At 37.1% G+C, this 15040-nt stretch overlaps 1 protein-coding gene across 3 annotated transcripts in view; it reads right to left on the bottom strand.

Moving 5' to 3' along the window:
* nova2 (NOVA alternative splicing regulator 2) overlaps positions 1-15040 on the bottom strand; it is an 88418-nt gene that overhangs the window by 57366 nt on the left and 16012 nt on the right. For all 3 annotated transcript variants that reach the window (XM_032591062.1, XM_032591059.1, XM_032591061.1), the window contains one exon: positions 6451-6594. In XM_032591062.1, coding sequence (XP_032446953.1) covers positions 6451-6594 — 144 coding nt within the window. The remainder of the gene's footprint in view (positions 1-6450; positions 6595-15040) is intronic.

Here is a 15040-nt window from a genome sequence, read left to right as displayed (position 1 = left end):
TCTCATTAAGCGTCGTTTTCGGTTCAGATCAGACTCATTAAAGTGGCTTTATCCGTGGTGATGCAGCCGCCGCAGCAGGAATGTCTTCTGCGATCCTGCAGAGGGGGAGCTGCTTTATTTTCTACCAGCAGAAACACTTTTACTGGTTTTACTTTTTCACAGGCAATCAATGCAAACTGGGACAGAGATTTTAAAACTGGAAATGGAAAGATTTAACTGCTTGTTGTGGTAAAAAAAAAAAAAGAAGCTATTTCTTATTGAAGTAAACAGAAATCAGATTACTTTGATGATTAATCGATTGATCAGATTTAAAAAGTGGCACATTCTGCACATTTTTCATTTAACTATTGGAGCTTTGATTAATACAGTATTAGAAATACTTTGAGACATTTTAAAGACGTATCAAGACGAATCAACGGAAACTGGTTTGGTTATTTTAAAGCTAAATAAATCTGGAAACTGGCCAATTCAAATGCATAATTAAAGCTTGTTGAGGTAAGTAAAGTTATTTCTTATCAAAATAAATACATAACTTTTTCAGGCTTCTAAATAATATTTCCAGTCAGTCGAAATGCAGAATGAAATGTAATTAGGAAGCCCTAAAGCTTAGCGCTTCAACTGACGATTAGTTTAGTAATCAATTATTCTGACGATTAATCGATTAATCAGATTCTGCAGATTTTCATTTAAGCTTTTTTATAAATAGAATATTAGAAATACATTAAGAAAATGTAAATAAAACATTAATTTAACTTTTTAAATGTCAAAATAAACGTTTTATTGACTAAAAGGTAATAACATGGTATTTTTTCAGTGTGTGCAGATCATTTGTAGTAAAGGATTCAGTCAAAGCAGGTTTTATTTTTCTTAAATCCAAAATATGTACATATTTTTGTACAGTTTTGGCTTAATTACAGCTCTGAGTGTGTTCTACTTTCAGCAATTAACCATTTTTAGTCAGTATTCTCAAGTTAATGATTATGCGATTGCTAAATTAGAAGACCATTATTTCAAAAATGGATTAATCACGATTAATCGTTTCAGCCCTACTAAACTTCAAAGCAATCAACACAAACAAAACAGAAACCAGATTTTCCTCTGATTTCTCTCGAACCTTTCTGGTTTCTGCTGCTTTTACAGGAGGCAGATATGAAGCCACAGCGAGGTGAGGACAGATTATTTGGTTTATCAGCTCATCTCCAAGCTCTAAATTCGCCGTCATGGATTCGACGCCACGTTCCAACACCTCAGCAGAAAGGCGGAGAAGAGGTCGATTCTAATTATAAAACAAGTGTAGCAAATGAATATTTGATGTAAAGTGATGGCGACTCTATTGGTTTTCTGGTCAGAAGGATTTACTGGTCACGAGTCGTTGCTGTCCGTTTGGACTTTTCACCAGATTTTAGGGATGATTGCAAAACGCCTCATCTGTTCATCCATCACTCTGTGACCTTCAGCATTTTGGGTATCATTGTATCCAGCCTGCTGCCCTGAGACTTTGTCTCTGGCTAAATATTACATTAGCATAAAAAATGCAAGTTTATAACATTTGGAATATATTAGCCAATAATCACTGAAATGTCTGAATAAAGCACACACTGATGTTTTCATGACAACACATCCACAGCCTTACTTTAACCGTGCTTATTTGGTTTAAAAGGCTGATAAAACTTTATTTTTAAAAAGCTTTTCTTACACACAGCGGTCCCATTAACCAAATATTTTTTGTCTTTGACTATTTTTGAAAATATTTTGTTCTGGCCATTAGGATTATTTTACCAAAACAAAATAACTTGCTAGTTAAAATGCTGCACACAACTTTCCCCCCTCAAACACAGGATTTTAAATAATACAAAATTAACTTGCAAGTATTTTAAAAAATAAAATCAATTTTAAAATAAAATTATTTAAGTAAATAATTCCTAAATATTGATGAAAAAGTGCTAGCTCCACAGAAATTTTGATTTGTAATTTAACGCTTTGAAATTGGATCTCTGTCTCTTCAGGAAGTCGTCACAACATGGCTCCTCTATTAACTCTAACAATGTTTTTACCAGAGCTACACTGAGAAGTAGCTCCTATAATGAGCTAAGCAGATGCTGCTAATTGCTGCTGGCTAGTCTGAAGGATTTCTCAAAACATGCATGAAACAATTAGGACAACGCTACGGCTTTATTTTTGATGAGAAACTAAAATTATAACATGATGTGAAGTTGAAATAGTTACACGTAGTTCTAGTTAGAGGAAGTTAGCAAAAACGCTAAACAAAATTTGCAAATGAGTGAATAAAAAGATTGAATTAGCTTCCTGGTAGGCCTTAGCCGATGATCCCAGTTAGCAACATTTTTTAAAATAAATGTACATTTAGCAGGAAGCGGATGGTTTTGATTGGCTGACGTATCGACAGCGGTTTGGATGCAGCTCAGGTCGGAGCGACTGCGATGTCCTTCTGGTTTCCACTTCGCTCCACAGAGCGGCAGCCAGACAGATAGAGGCTATATTTAGAGGCGGCACTGCCTTGTACTGTATGGGTGTGTAATAAATCTGTTGTGCCATAATAGTGGTCTCTCTGTGTGTGTGTGTGTGTGTGTGCGCGTGCGTGCGAGCGTGTGTGTTTTAAGGATGAATGGTGGCCTGTCTCATCACCGATGCTGCGGCTCTCAGCTAATTGGTCGTCTCCTTAAGTGCTGCTGCTGCACTATTCTCCAGATGGGATGGAGGGAGAGACGGAGGAAGAGGAGGATGATTGATGGCGGAGGATAGAAAGAAGCTGCCTCAAAAGGATGAACAAAAAACCAGGAAGGAAGGACGAAGGGTGGAATAAACGAGTGAAGGGATGTGAGCTGAACAGAATATTCTCCTTGTAATTCAAATGAAACATATAAAAACCAACATATGTAACATATTCTATATTCTGCAGTTTTTTAATGTCTACTAAAAAATTGATTTTGATTTGCCCTCGTTTCTGACAACAATTCAGTTTCCTGGTGTAGAAGAGGAGAATGTTGACCTCCTTTTCTGATTTCTGTGATAAAACTCTCGCTACATCCTGACGTTTCAGTTCACACACAATAATTTAAGAATTTTGTAGATTTGGATCGAGGCTACAAATATTTGATTATCTGAGTTTTGCAGAAACGCTCCTGTTTACTTGTTTCTGTGCTAAAATTGAGTGAATTGCTTTAGTAAAATGTCTGTTTTCTTTGAGGACCAACTTGCTGATTGTAATTTTTCATAAACATAATCATAAACAGTTCTGCTAATGCTGAAGCACTTTTAAAGTTAGCTTCCGCTAGATACCAGAAGCTAATGCTAAATGCTAACATCAAATTAACTTACATTATAATTTACACGTTCTATAATATCCTTAGATACTGTACTTAAGTTTATATCTTGTCCTTTACTGTCTATGTTTCATTTTTTTCCTGTATGTTTTGAACCTGAACATAAATGTTTAACTAAATGAAGAATTCCTATCAGTTGATGTCAAACTTTATTCAACTGAAAGTTTATAAAACAGCCAAATAAATCAGCGCATTAGTATTTATCTGGAAACATTCATTTATAGGAAGCTAACCTAAACAAGTTAGCAAAAAACAAAAAATTTGGGAAATTCTGCTTCTCAAGCTTCTTCACCCAGTCATGTTTCTACTTAATACTTTTGTTCCTAAAAACTTGTTAGTGTCTTTAAATTCATCAACATTTTTCCAACTTTGAGTGAAACGAAGTAACTTCTGAACTGCTGAAGGTGTGAGAGCGACGATGAGGAGGATGAGGCGCTTCAGGCAACACACTGCAGTAACTCTGCTCTTCATCAGACTGCCTCCGTTACTCCCAAACACACACACACACACACACACACACACACACACACCCAGACGGACTCCTGCAGCAGGTGGGCCTTTTGATTTGTTACCCAGGAAGAACCAAGTCTTATTTGCATACAGATGCCCCCTTCAGCGCAGAGGAAGGGTTTAACGACACACACACACACACACAGCTCCTTCTGTCCCAGACAACACTCTCTTTCTTTTTCATTCCTCCACTCGTCTCCCTTCTTCCCGTCTTTCTCACCCAAACAGATCACGAGCCACGTCTGTGTGCATACAAATATTTTCGCAGATTTACATCCGATGTTTAAGTGTGAAGACATTCTTTGGATTTATGTAAGTTTTTCCCTTTCCTTCTCTCTTCCCTTTGCACAAGCTGAAGTAGTTGCAATCATGCATGTGTGGGTGTGTGTGTGTGTGTGTGTGTGTGTGTCTTAGAGGCTCTTGAACCCTGCATCTGCTCTGGCTGGCAGAGCTTCCAGGAGCCTCATGCACTGATGTCAAACAACAGCCGCTTGTTTGCAGACCTCCGATGCACAAATTCAAACGCTCTTAAACACACAAATAAAAAATAAAAAAATAAAAGAGGAGCCGGGTTTAAAGCGCAATAAATTCTGGGAGACAGCAGGATAAAGTGGAAGCATCGGTGCAGCTGGGCTGAGCGCGAGATGATGTGCAATGTACACACACAAACACACACAAAAAACTTCTTTTTTTTTTTCCACGATGCGTCGAGCTAAATTCTTGTTTCAGCCAAAAATACACAATAAAAAAAACAAGCAGAAACCAAGACTAAATCACAAACTTTAAAGTCTCTAAAAGCCGAAGGGTTTCGGCCAAAAGCTGCAGCTCACGCCGACAAAAAAAACACAATGAAGGTTGGAAAAAAACATAAACTCAAGATCTGAAACTGCAGAAACATTACAACCGCTCCGAGTTCAACTAAAGGTGATTCCACCCAAAACAGAAGCTCCAGCTTCTATAAGAGAGAAAACACAGCAGCTTTTCACTGGATAAACATTTTTACAACCAGCATAACATAAATTATTTTTATATTTTAAAGGAATTTCAATAACAAGTTCACATATGTAATAAAACTCACAAATCTGCATCGCTAAAAGCTTTTTTTCCCCACTTGTTTTCCAACAAGTCTGCTTTTGGCTGCAGATTGTTAAATAATTCGTTGCAGCTGCCTTCAGGCATCCCTCCGCTCCAAGGGCGAATTATGAGTTTCTAGTTTTAAATACGTCCACATTTTTTACCTAAATGATCTATTAATAATCCAACACTTACACACTGATCAACACCTCTCTGCTTCAGCGTTTCATGCAGCACATGGACTTGGTTTTGCAGCATTCTTACGATGTTTCATGGTTAAAAGAAACTTTCAGCTCAGCAGAAGATTTAAAAGAAACGGTGCAAACATTTAGCATCACTCATGCAGCTGCAGGTCACGTCAGGCCAGCAGTTTAGACAAACAGAACGTCTGATCCTATAATCCTGATCTCTCTCTGCTGGTGTGTGTGTGTGTGTGTGTGTGTGCGCGTGTGTTAATGTCTCAGAAGACTTAATAACTCCCAAACTACAAATCAGCTGAGCGGTGCCGACAGGACAAATTCTCCAAATGGTTTGAAATTTGTCTGATTTGTGGTTCTGCGGAGCGTCTGAGTGTGCAGCTGTCAACATGTTTCCTCTTCCATGTCAAAAGAGCAACGGATGAAAACTGAAAGGATGCATTTACACCAGCCATGTTTAGTCCAGTTTAATCAAACTACAGTCCCTTCACCTAGAAAGTTCAGTTCAAATGCGCATTTGAATGAACCAGTAATTGCTCCAAAAGCAGGAAGTGAGCTACAGAGCAGGACATTCTGGATAAATACAGCCAAAACAAAAGCGTTAGCCTAGCGCTAGCAGGAGAAATGGTTCATGGTCTTTTTGCCAAAGACATAAGAAAAATCGTACAAAATCCGACGCTACTCCAGTTTTGTTCACATGTCGTGAAGAAGGCAGCTGTGCTCGCTAGCAAAACTTCATCAATAGTTCGTTAATGTCAAAAATACACAATTTCGCAATTGTGGTGTTTGTTTATATGCAAAATCAGACGTGAATAAGAAACATGCCGTCTTCTTCTTCGTGGGTTTCACCAGTAGTAACATCTGGTTGTTGATCATGTGACTCATGATGCGAAACAAGTGTTTCCATTGCAGTTTTGTGAAATAAACCAATTTTAATGCGGCCATAAACAAACCACATCATCTTAGCATCAAAACGTTTTATCACAAAAGTTTGTTTTTTTAAGCAAATTTATTTTCTAAAAGTCAAATTGCACAATCATTCAGTCAATGGAAATGCAGCTGATGTTTTTTTCTTGTTTCTTTCTTCGGTGGTTCTCAGTGCAGCGCCCCCACAGGTGAGGAGGGGAACAGCTTTTTCAAAGTGTTTGGTTCGTTTGACTCAGTGTGAAAATGAACAACAGCAGCTGAAAATGTAACAAATGTTGCAACTTTGGCCCTCAATCAAACCAAATCTACCAGACTATCAGGTGTGAAAACATGTTTAAAGTATTTCCACCCATCCATCCATCCACCCATCCATCCATTGCAGGGTTTGTGAGCCTTACCAGGGTAGAAGTCTTTGGATTTTGACAGTTTGATGGTGGCTCCAGTCTCTTTCTGCAGCTGAACGATGGTCTGGCCTCCTTTCCCGATGATTGAACCAGCAGCATAGCTGGGAATCAAAACCTTCAGGAAGTACTCGCCTTCCTCTGCGGCAGGAAACAGGAAACAGGAAGTCAGAAAGTGCAGTAAATGTCGACTTTGTTACAAGTAAAGCTGAAAAAAAAAAACGACAACAAAAACCCAGGAACAAGATGCTTTTACAACCTTTGTCCTCATGCATGCCTTCTGATTTCAAACATTTTTCGGCCGACCTCGTCGTTCCAACGCTCCATAAATCTACCCAGTCACTTCCAATGACGACTGTATCATGACAGCTAATTATTTCCATAATCAGATGATTCTTCGCCGCCGTTATCTCCCCTCTCTCTCGCCACACACCCGTTTGAGCAAACCTCTAAACGCTCCCTCCGGATTGGTCTGATCTAATTTCAGTGTGGGATTTCAGGAATCTGGTCCTCGTCATCATCAGACACGCTGCACCGCGGTTTTGCTAATCAGATAGAAACGACGCTCCCGCCTACCTGTCACAACACACATGGTAAATCATTCTTTATAAAGATTGAACTATTTTACGGATGGATATTTCAATTACTGAGAACTGCATTCACCTGGGCGGTTTTTACACTGCAAAAACCGAAATCTTACCAAGATGGTCTAGTGTCTAGTGAAAATATCTCAGTAAATTTGAAATAAGACAAAACTAACTTATGAGTAACTTTCCAGCAAAATTAAGGAACCTGTTTTAATTCAATAATTCCTCAATGTTGATGAAAAAATACTAGTTCTCCTGGCAGATTGATTGACATATAACATGATATTTTTCCCATGTTATAAGTGGAAACTATCTGCCAATGTAAGTAGAACTTTTTCATCAATATTAAAGATTTTTCACTTAAAACAAGCTCCCATATCTTGCTGAAAAGTTACTTGTAAGTTAGTTTTGTCTTCTTTTGGCTTATTTCAATTGTACTTGTATTTACACTAAAAATAGACCAAAAATACTTGGTATAATTTTGTGTTTTTGCGGTGAAAAGGAAAGATTTCAAAGCAAACAGATCGACATTTGTGTGGGTAAGTAGCTCTCAACATTACGCTGCAAAAACACAAAATCTTACCAAGTATTTTTGGTCTAGTTTTTCAAGTAACTCTTCAGCAAAAAATAGAAGCTCGTTTTAAGTTAATAAAGTACTTGTTCCATTGGTAGAATGTTCCACTCCGCCGTTACCTAGCAACCCCAGCCAAGCCCAACCCGTTACCTAGCAACCCAGTACTAGTTCCACTGGCAAAATATTTCACTTATGACATGATGAAACTGTCTTGTTATAATCGAAATAATCTGCCAATGATAATAGAAATTTTCATAAATATTAATGAATTGTTGACTTAAACTTCTATATCTTGCTTAAATGTTACTTGTTGTAAGTTACTTTTTTATTATTTCAAGTGTACTAGGATATTTGCACTAGAACTAGACAAAAAAAATACTCGGTAAATTTTTGCAGTGTAGATCTAATGTCAGCCAGATCAATCCCATCAGTCAGGGAAAGCCGAGATTTTAAATAAATCGTCATTAATTTATTGGAAAAAGTACGTAATAATAAAAATATTCCAAAAACTATTAGAAATGTTGTCTAAATTAAATCATACACAAGATTTGAGCATTTATGCAAATATGTATCATTATTTATCATAACTCAAGCAACAAAACTCATATGCAGTTTGTATATTACTGTAAAAATGAAAGCAGGAATGGTTGATTTGAATCTAAAGCACCACCAGTTAAAGTTGTTTTTTTTTGTGGCGGACACGTCATTTTCATTTCCAAGGTTTCTGCTTTTCTTTTATTCATCTGATGCTCTGGATAAAAAGCAGCAGATTTTGTCCCTCAAATTTCTGTGAAAACTGAAGAAAAAAAACCTGAAAAACAGAAACTGAATAAAACAAAACAAAAATACATAAAGAGAAACCCTGATGGATTCAGTCCTATTTTTAAAAAATGAAAAAGAAAAACATAAATTACTCTAAAAAACAAGACTGACCTCAGGTTATTACAGCAGCTCTACAAGGTTTCTCCTCATTCTTACTTGGGAAAATACGAGCTTTTATGTTTAATTTGATATTTTAACATCTCATTTGTGCTTTGTAGCTCTTTATGCAGTTCCAGTTCGGTTGATGCTTTGTTCAAGGCTACAAACTTAGTTTTAAACTGTTTATGTCTTTTAAATTAAATCTTGTCTTTTAGTCAACAGTGCTAAACAAAATTTGATTTAATACAAACATAAAAACTCTGCATCATAAGCAATAAGCTAAATTGTAAAGCAAAACAAAATGTTTTCATTAAAAATGGTTTACTAAGATCTTTATAGATAAAACTGTAAATAGAAGTTTCTCACAAACACGTTTTGAAGTCGAAAACTGAAACTGGTTCTGTGTCTAATATGTCTAATAATCCAGGACACATAACTTCTGGGGACAGATTAAAAATAGGATTACAGTAAAGGACGCACTTTCTGACCGCTGTTCTTCTCTGTTTTCCAGGTGTAAAACTTAAAGAAGTTTAATATTTAAAAATTACATCATCAGATGGACAAAAATATAAAGTTAAGTGGAAATTTTGGTATTTTAAGGAAGAAAATGGCAATAATTCATGTAAGTAACAAAAATAACAAAATCAAACAAAGGATTTTTTTCCCAAATCTGTTTCTTTCAATAGAAAACTTCAGAAACTTTAACTAAATTTACAGGTGTGTGTCTGTGTCAGGTGAATGTTTGGTTAAAACATGTTTGTTTTTCATTCAGAGGGAAGAAAATCCAGAAATTTTACTCAAGTGAGAGCAGAAATACTTCATAATAAAATTATTCAAAGTACAACGTAGTAAAAATACTCCTAAAAGTAAATTTTTTCAAAAAAAGTTACTCATAAACATAACTAGTTACTACCCAACTCTGCTGTAAGCATGCCGAGTTAGTGTCAGAAACTGCTAAACAGTGTTGAAATTTAAAAGCTAACGTTCACTGAATTTTATTAGTGATAATCAATGCAAGCAGAAAGAGTCATATTTCTTATTTGATTGGAAAAATCTGCCAGGTTTAACTTTAAGGGTTTGTTTCCCTGATGATTCAAAAGGAAGTAGATTTCTGATTTCTTTTTGACCCAGACTCTAAAACTTGGTCCCTTTAAATAGAAAATAACAGCAGGGAGATGTCCAGTTGGTAGCTGTGCAGATTAGTGAGGGATGACCGTGGAGTGGCTGGGTGGGCTTCGGTCTCATCTCTGAGCGTTGAGCCGAGCCAAAGCAGACACCCACAGGAAACCCGACACTCCCTGCCCTTCCTCAGCTCGCCTAGTGATGAAATACAAACTGCAGGGAGACCAAGAGGAAGGAACAACGAGCCTGGCCTCAGTTTACCCTGTGGGAATCCCTTCCTCCATCTTTTTTTAAAAGATGAACCCAGGCTAACTCCTGTCAGAGAGTTTGTTTCTGATTTTAAGACCAAACTTTGCGTCCTCTTCCTCCACTTCAACTCACTTTTTTCTTCTTCATCCAGAGAGACACATTGGAAAAACATGAGATTAAACTGGTAAATTGCTCTTTAATCTTGAATAATTGTCCTTCAGGATTTTTGAAAGGTTACAGTTAGATATTGGCACAAACATCAGTATCGGCCGATATTAGTCATTTTTTAACATATTGGTATCGGAACGATAAATAAAACTGGGCCGATATGAACAGCCTGATATTTATGTTTATCTGTTTGTGGTGGGGTATTTTTTTCCAAAGGTGTTGAAACGATAGTGATATACATACAATATCGGTAAATATTGGTTATCGGCCATAACCGACATATAATATCAGATATCGATCCTTACTTTAAATCAGACACTAATGATATTTGACTGATTTCATGGATTTGTGTGGAATATTTGCACATTTTTAACGTGTCTCATCCCCATCACACTAAGAGCTTTTATTTCTGTAGCAGTGGGCCCACTTCACCACCGACTGATGCAACGGTGATGTAATGTTTTTGTGCCAAAAGCATTTCATGGATGCTCAAAGCAACACTTTGAAGCTTAAAGAAGTGTCACGTTGTTTTGTCTGGTTAATTATTTTCCTCCCTTCCTGCTCTTGTTTTTCCTCCCTTTGCTACGGTTTCCTCCACCCAGTCCCATCTCCGCTCTGCAGTGACCCACTTTGGGTAAGGAGCCTCGGACTGACCTGCTTTAGATAGAGAGCTGGCTAATTATAACAGGCTCGTATTAATACGACCGGGGAATTGGTAAATACGAAACGCACGCGCGCTCAGATCTGTGCAGAAAGCACGTGTTCAACAGCGAGCGGATAAAGAAACACTCTGTGAAACACCTCCTCCGCAAACAGATCGTTTCCGACATCAAAAACAGGCCTGCTACACCTCGGCATCCTGACTCATCATATATATAAGAAGATGTAACACATGAGTCATGTTCATCACTTCAGTTGCATGGTAACACTGATACATGTCACCAAGAAATATGCAGTTATGACCATGAAAAGTCACTTAGGAAGAGGATTTGTTGAATGTTTTAAGTTCTGATTGTGCTTAGAAAGCCAAACTATTTATGGGATGCTTCATAAAAATGAAGCAAATAAAGATTTGTGGTGCTTCTATAACAAACTTCCAAAAAACTAAAAACAGCTGAAGCACTGAGTTCCTTTAAATAAAGACTAAAAACCCGCCTGACCCATACTAAATGAAACATTGACCAACATGGGTAATGATTTTGTTGATGGCACACATCAAAATGTAACATTTGTCCCACTGTTGACTGTAAGATGTTTTCTTTATAAGTTTGTAATTTTGTGTTTTTATGATGTAAAGCACATTGAACCACCTTGCTGCTGAAATAGACTTGATTGATCTATTGACAATAACCAGCTGGATTCTACAACTGCTAAACTAAGCTAACATTAAAAATCAGATTATATTTTTGTTATTGTTCACAACGAAAATTAGTAATAGTCCGTAAAAGAAAATACCAGAAAGGCAGTATGGACAAAATCACTTGGATTCTCAGGTTGTATACATATGTACGATCTTAAATGGGTAAAGCTGTAATTAACGAATGTGATGGAAATCTGTCTAAATAAAAAAATAATTACAAAAAAAAAAATCAGATTATAACCCAGCTACATTCACACAGTTTATTTAGTAACAAATATATTGCTCTTAAATAATAATTAAGCTGAAAATAAAAATTTCTAGTCTAAATAATAATTATATCTAAACTCTCAGTAGTAAAAAATGATGAAAAGAACTTTGAACGGCCTTGTTGCTGAAATGTGCTATACAAATAAACTTGATTGAAAGAGAATAAATGTTAAATTTTTAATGGAAGTCAAAAAGTCCCGTAAGAGGACAAAAAAAATGTCCTCTTACCTGCTAGGTAAACGCCCTTGCCTTTACCTAGCAGGGTTTTTATACTGCTAAGGTTAGCATTTCCTTATCACCGTTACATTTTAAAACGCTGTTATATTATTAAGTATTTTAAGGCGATGTTATTATGAGGCACCGTGAAAAGACTCACTTACGCCTCTGGAGTTGCAAATTGTAGGCTTGTAATCTATAGCTAACATATTAGCATCGATTAGCAATGCTTATGGACGACTTGCATGTTGACGTTTTACATCCGGAAGTTTCGCGCATGCGCACAACGCTGGAGGACGAGCTGATTCTTTTACTTGCCTCCGTAGCCGCGCTGCTAAGGTATTATTAATTCATCGCAATTCGCCACAGCAAAGGGGAAAATAACGCAGAAAAACGCCACTATGTGTTTCAGCATTCAACATCAACAAACACTCAAACATTTCTCACACAAATAACAAAACATTCAGTCTGTTACAGTTTTATGTTTTTAGGATTAATGCTTATTTTACGGTCATTAATAAGTGATCTTTGTGGTAATTAGCTACCGCTGCTATGAGCTAAGCTAACTCAGCGGTGGCTGATTAGCTAATTTAAACACCTGCTCTACCGGTATGTCAGAGTTGGTGTTTATGTCGCCTTTTTAAACATTTTTTTAACTGAACCGAAACACACCGAATCCAACATCACATCTGCATGTTACGGTAGTCAAAGTAAATTAAGAATGACGGTCTACGTCCCTCTACCTGGCTACTTTTTTCTTAATTAAAACGTTTTACTGACCTTGTTATCTAGTTGTCAGAGTTGCAAAACACTGCGTCCCTTTTTCTCTTTCTTTTGAGGTGTACATTTAACAATTAGCGCGTTATGCTGACAGTTTAACAGCTAAACCAACGTTAGTCACCTTCATCCAGCAGCTTTTTGCCCCCAGCAGGGAGAGCTTGAGCGCCTGACGTCACGCTCCGATCGGCTACTTTTAGCAAGTTAGCTTTCTGTAAAGTAGCTCTGCAGAGGAAGGAAAAGCACATTGCATAGCTAAAATATTGCCTTTTCTGGTTATTATTAAATGAAATAGGGGACTTTGTACAATGCCAAAGATAAGTTATGATTTAAACAAGTAACTAATTTAAACAAGCTAACACTGTTAGCTAAGCCAGACATGATTAGCGTAAATATGATGGACTCTGGTGAAAAGTAATTAAAATAATAACTGCTAATAGTTTCATTTTTGTGCCAACGCAGAAACCCTCAAGTTAATATGAAACAGTCTTTAAGTTTTCTAAGTAAACTACTTTAAGTGTTTGTCTTTGGCTATTAAAAACTCAGTTTTGCTAATAGCTACTGTGCTTTCAGTTATTTGTTGTCCTGTTATTCAGCATTTGGCATCATTTTAACCACTTGTTTTTTAATGTATTAGTCGCCTAATGACTCGCATGCAAAGTAAACAATAAACTGGTAAAGAAAACAAGAATGAATGTGTTACACTTAAAGAAGAAGTTCACAGTGAGAGATACCAGAAGCTGAAAGAAACAAATCATAGCTTCCACTGTTTTGTATATCTTGATATGTACCAATTATTGCAGCTGGTTTTGGTTTTTGGCTTTTTGTTTGTTAGACATTCGCTCAAAGCTGAACAAGCACCAGAGAATAAATCAAACTTTCAGACCCACAAGTTGCTTACAGCTACAGATGCCACAGAGCTGAAAACAGTGACTGTCAAAGCGACCATTAGGTCATCAAAAGCTTTAATTTAAAACACCTTAAGACGCAGCACACTCTGCACAACACAGCTAACCAGGGCGCCTGCCTGGAAACACATGTTGATGTCACAGTATTGTTTCATCCCTGTCCTACTTTGCTTCGACTTTGTGACTAGATTTTCCAGTCACAAATTTCCTGTGGCCAAAGTGAACCTCAGATACATGCACTGTGACACGGTTATAAAAATAAACTTATTACTCATTTGCTCTGGAAACTACATTAAAGCACCGGTGTGCAACAGAGCAGCGTGTGTGTTTGTGTAGATCTGCAGTTCAGTGGGTTCCCCAACTGCCTCCAGGGTTGCCAGATCTGACGGACAGTGTCCTAAAAAAACCAACCAAAACATTTAATCTAATTAAATTCACTTTAACAAAGTGAGACTTTAGTTTTTTGTCATTTTAAATCATGAAGTTGCCCTGGGATTTCGGTTTTACAACACCACTACATAGTGACACTTGATTAACCAGTGACTAATCACTGATGATGTCACGTTCGAGAGATTCTAGAGATTTCTAAACAAATTAACTAATAAGTAAGGTTGTCGAGCTATTAAAAAATTTAATCAGATTAATCACACTCTAGTCCTGTAACTAATTTTGTAAGCTTAAAATATAAATATGAACACAGTTGTGCAACTCCCTCCTTCTGTCGAACTCCAACCAATTAAATTGCAGATTTTTTGTCGCAGAAAGCAGGTCATGTTGTCTCCCAGTACTCAACAGAAACTACATGTGCACACCAGTAGTAGCAAACTTGTTCAGATAGATTTTATTTTCTAGTTCTTGGGTGTTCTAACCCCTTTCTGATGCCGCCCTGGGCAACTGCCCATATCAAAAACCTCCACTGTATCCGCCGCATTTCCAAAACTTGTTTTACTGTCTCAAACCAAACGTGTGAATATTCTCAGTTTTACAGGTTTTTATATTCAGGAAGGTTTGAGGGAAGCCATTTTGTTTAAAATATTCATTTAGAAACTCTCCGTTCATTTCCTATGGAGCCTGTGCGATGAGGCGACAGTCGCTTTTTCTCATCCAGCCGGTGAAATTCATACATGTGAAACGTGAAGTTTGTACAAGTAGACATGACACGAAACACAAGAAAGCTGAAAAATGTCCAACTTCTGTTGCTGGAGTGAAAAACTTTCACCTTTCGCTACCCGTTACCTAGGCAACGCACTACTGCTACCTGGGTAACCCTCCACTGGTGAGAGGTATTCAGGTCAAAATAGGTAGTTTGATTAATCTGCACTATGTAATATTAACACATTAACATTTATGGATTAATCACATGTGCTGAACGTGTCGATTGTGATCTACCAGTCAATCGTAAAGGTGGTGTGAGTAGATTGCATGACAGCCGCCTATC

This window comes from Xiphophorus hellerii, chromosome 18, assembly GCF_003331165.1.
Source record: "Xiphophorus hellerii strain 12219 chromosome 18, Xiphophorus_hellerii-4.1, whole genome shotgun sequence".
NCBI classification, from domain to species: domain Eukaryota; kingdom Metazoa; phylum Chordata; class Actinopteri; order Cyprinodontiformes; family Poeciliidae; genus Xiphophorus; species Xiphophorus hellerii.
Note: the sequence above shows the minus strand (reverse complement) of the source record. Positions and strands in the feature narration are given on the sequence as shown.